At 43.9% G+C, this 3,365-nt stretch overlaps 1 protein-coding gene across 1 annotated transcript; it reads right to left on the bottom strand.

Annotated features, from left to right (window-relative positions):
- Nucleotides 1-965: 965 nt before the first annotated feature.
- Nucleotides 966-2,508, bottom strand: LOC147445483 (large ribosomal subunit protein uL23-like). The gene is made up of 3 exons (XM_086524992.1): nucleotides 2,360-2,508; nucleotides 1,382-1,742; nucleotides 966-1,297 (listed from the first exon to the last, which is right to left on the bottom strand). Exons 1-3 carry the CDS (start codon nucleotides 2,373-2,375, stop codon nucleotides 1,213-1,215), a joined length of 462 nt encoding a protein of 153 aa, XP_086381118.1. The 5' UTR covers nucleotides 2,376-2,508; the 3' UTR covers nucleotides 966-1,212.
- Nucleotides 2,509-3,365: the final 857 nt, after the last annotated feature.

Raw genomic sequence — 3,365 nt, 5'->3', positions numbered from 1 at the left:
CAGATCATGCTGGTCGATCCCTACATTTGACATTATACTAACCCACTGCCACAGATGAACTGTTGACTAGGAGAGAAAATGGGAAACCTGCAATGCTGTTAAAATAGTGCTTATGCATCACAAACATCAACACTGCCAAAAATGAGACTAGGCATCAGTCTCAGTAACTGAACAAGATCGAAATCGGGTAAAACTGCCTGAGGGAGCAAGTTAGACATGAACTACTGTAAGATAACTTAAGACTATATTCCCCCATAGGAAAAATAAATGCACGCCAGCAAGTGAGGTTAGACCAGGGCAGATATCAAGAACCGCACAGCAGTAAGTTGTCGACTGAGGGAACGTGGGGGATACGTGAAATGCAATCAGACAGAGCTTAAGAGGTTAGAAGCAGCTCAGAACACTTTGATGAAAACAGGTTATACCAAAGCATCTCTCAAGAACTGCACAAGATCAAAAGCCAGTAGAATAGTGGACTGGGGGACCAAGTAGGGTGCATGAAATACAATGTGAGGCGAAGGGGTAGCAACCCTTTGCCCTGCAGGAAAATCAGAAACCAGACTGACAAATAATAAATGGCACAGGACTGACAAATGATATAGAAAATCTACCGGTACATCAAGGAAAAAAGAGCCAGTAACCTTCCAACATGTTAGTAGCTACAAACCTCTCAAGATTCAGAAACTCTTTCAAGTTGTGTGATGCGAGTGATGCAGTTGAAAAAACAGCCAAATACTTTTTCAAACAAGGAACTTGTCCATTACGATTCTACCACTCCATCCATGCCTTGCTCTAGGCAACAAAACGTAACGGCCAGACTGCAATCTTCTACAACTCCATCCGCAAACCATAAGCCTTGGTTGAGACAACAGACCGGCCACATAATACTCGTGTACAGCCTTCACTGTACACGTGAGAACAATAAAACTACAGCAACACGTGGCACAACATAACAATGAGGCAAATACAGAAACAGCAATTTCTTGTGGCAAATCTTACAAATAAAGGCATAGAGCCTGCAAAAAAGACTGACTGTAATTATAAAATCCAATTCCATTGGGCATATACTCAGGCAGCTTCACGGAGACAAAATTGGTAACCGAAGCAGCTTAAAACAAAGTCGTACAAACTGTCTGTCAGTGAAGGCTCGAGGTTCAAATCTCAACCAATCCTAAAGCTACATATTCCCCACTACCGGTGATTGATAATCACTTAGATAATTCCAATTTTGTTCGCAACATCCAAAGCATCATAATCAGCAGTCAACCTAACATAAGCCTTTTTCTGCCCCTTTGGTCTGTCAAAACCACACAATGTCCACCGTCAAATTTAAAGCCAAAAGTTACTAGCACTGATGATGAGCAAGTAAATAGACACTCACGTAATCAATGTGTTAACCTTCTTGGTTTGGATGTCATACATCTTCTTCACTGCATCCTTGATTCTTTTCTTATCAGCTCGAACATCGACAATAAACACAAGGGTATTGTTGTCTTCGATCTTCTTCATGGCTGATTCTGTAGTTAGGGGAAACTTCAATACCTCATAATGGTCAAGTCTTTGTCTGTGGGGTGCGCTGAGCTTTGGGTATTTGGGGGTGCGAGCCCTCTTCAAAGTCTTGGGCCTGTGGAAAGTAACCGAGGTTCTCACTTTCCGGGTTTTCTTCTTGAGGTGGGCATTGGTCTTGAGGGCCTTGGCTGCCTTCGCTGCTTGGGCTTTGGGGTCAGACTTACCTGCTGCACCTGCCATAAACAAAACCAAACTGCTGAGTAAATACCTGCAACAATTCCATTGCGCATCCAAGATAAGTACAGACAATATCACGCACTAGCAAGTTGAAACAAATTGAAATCAACAACCTCAAGATGGCTTACTCTCAAGACACGTGGGCAAAGCTGTGGAGACTAAAAATGTTCAGGTACATCAAACTAAGGCATTTGAACCTGAACTACAAATCATAATTTACCACACTTCTCCCTCGGCATTCTACATGTTACACTGTCACAAATCGTCTTGTGCCTGAAGAATACCAATCTACAATCATGTCTCAGCATCTTAAAATCCGATCGCTAAACTCACAACGGAAACATGCCTATCAGCTTATCTCAGACGTTGGAAACCCTCAACAAGAAGTATCGCAAAATACGCAAATGTCAGCACAGAACAGCTGCCTGCCTGCCTGCCTATCAATGAGCACTTCCAAGTTCATACATCAAAATACAGAACACAAGGAACTAAAATCTCATCGCTCAGATGGCGCAACTGCTGATAAAACCAAGGGCCTGCGCGCTTGAATAGCACCAGAATATTTAGGGCGTGATCAGCAATGCTAGAGAGAGAAGAGATAGAGAGAGCTGACCTTTGGGAGGAGCCATGGCCGCTCGTAGTATCAGCAGTCCCTTGCGATGGCGGCCACTTCGCAGAGAAATGAACTGGCTTGCTATACGAGCAATTTAGGTCATTCTGTCCTTAAGAGAAGGGCACATTCACATGCAAATTTCACGTCCCTGGCTTCTTCACACGAAAAAAACCCGCCTCACATGACGGACAGTTCTCTCTCTCTCTCTCTCTCCCTCTCTCCTTCAATGCCGAGGGCATTTTCTGGCAGCATAGAGCCCCACAGGATAAAGAAGGCATGGTGCAAAATCTAATTAATGTAGGAGGATTGAACCATGTTAGCAAATAAGAGTAGCCTGGTGCAAAATCTAATTAATGTAGGAGGATTGAACCATGTTAGCATATAAGAGTAGCCTTCCATGACGAAGATCAATTGAGAGAACGTCAGGGGTCTCGTCTCACAACACATGTAAGCCAAGAGAGGCACTAGGGCCAAAACGAATTCTTGTCAAGAGCCACCATCTCATAGATAACATGCTTGTTCAAGAAGCTTTTGTGTGTGTATGTGGGGGGGGGGGAGAGAGAGAGAGAGAGAGAGAGAGAGAGAGAGTCATCTACAAGGGTATGGTGGGATTATCAACCTCATTGCAGTGTGGTGGCAACATGGGGATATGATCAGGCTCTCAAGAAAGAGCAATGCTATCAAGGAAGATGGCATGGGACTATTGAGCATCAAGACGGACTAAAATTTCTCTTGCAACTATATGCAAGGTAGCATTTTCAATGTGCCTAGATTGAATTCCTGCAACAACGAGAGAGAGAAGGGGGGGGGGGGGGGGGGGGGGGGGGGGGGGGGGGGGGGGATAGCAACATGGTTTTTCATTCCAGATGGGAGCCAATAATCCTCTTACAAAAAAGAGCCTACTTGAGAAGAGAGTAGTCATAAAAAAAACATAAGGAATCCCAAACCCAAAGAGATCACCATCAAACTAAACCCCATCTAATTTAGATATACTTCTAATCATCAA

The sequence above is a fragment of the Adiantum capillus-veneris genome, chromosome 12 (assembly GCF_014529385.1).
Source record: "Adiantum capillus-veneris isolate H3 chromosome 12, ASM1452938v2, whole genome shotgun sequence".
In the NCBI taxonomy this organism is placed as follows: Eukaryota; Viridiplantae; Streptophyta; class Polypodiopsida; order Polypodiales; family Pteridaceae; genus Adiantum; species Adiantum capillus-veneris.
This window is presented reverse-complemented; position numbering and strand designations above follow the sequence as displayed.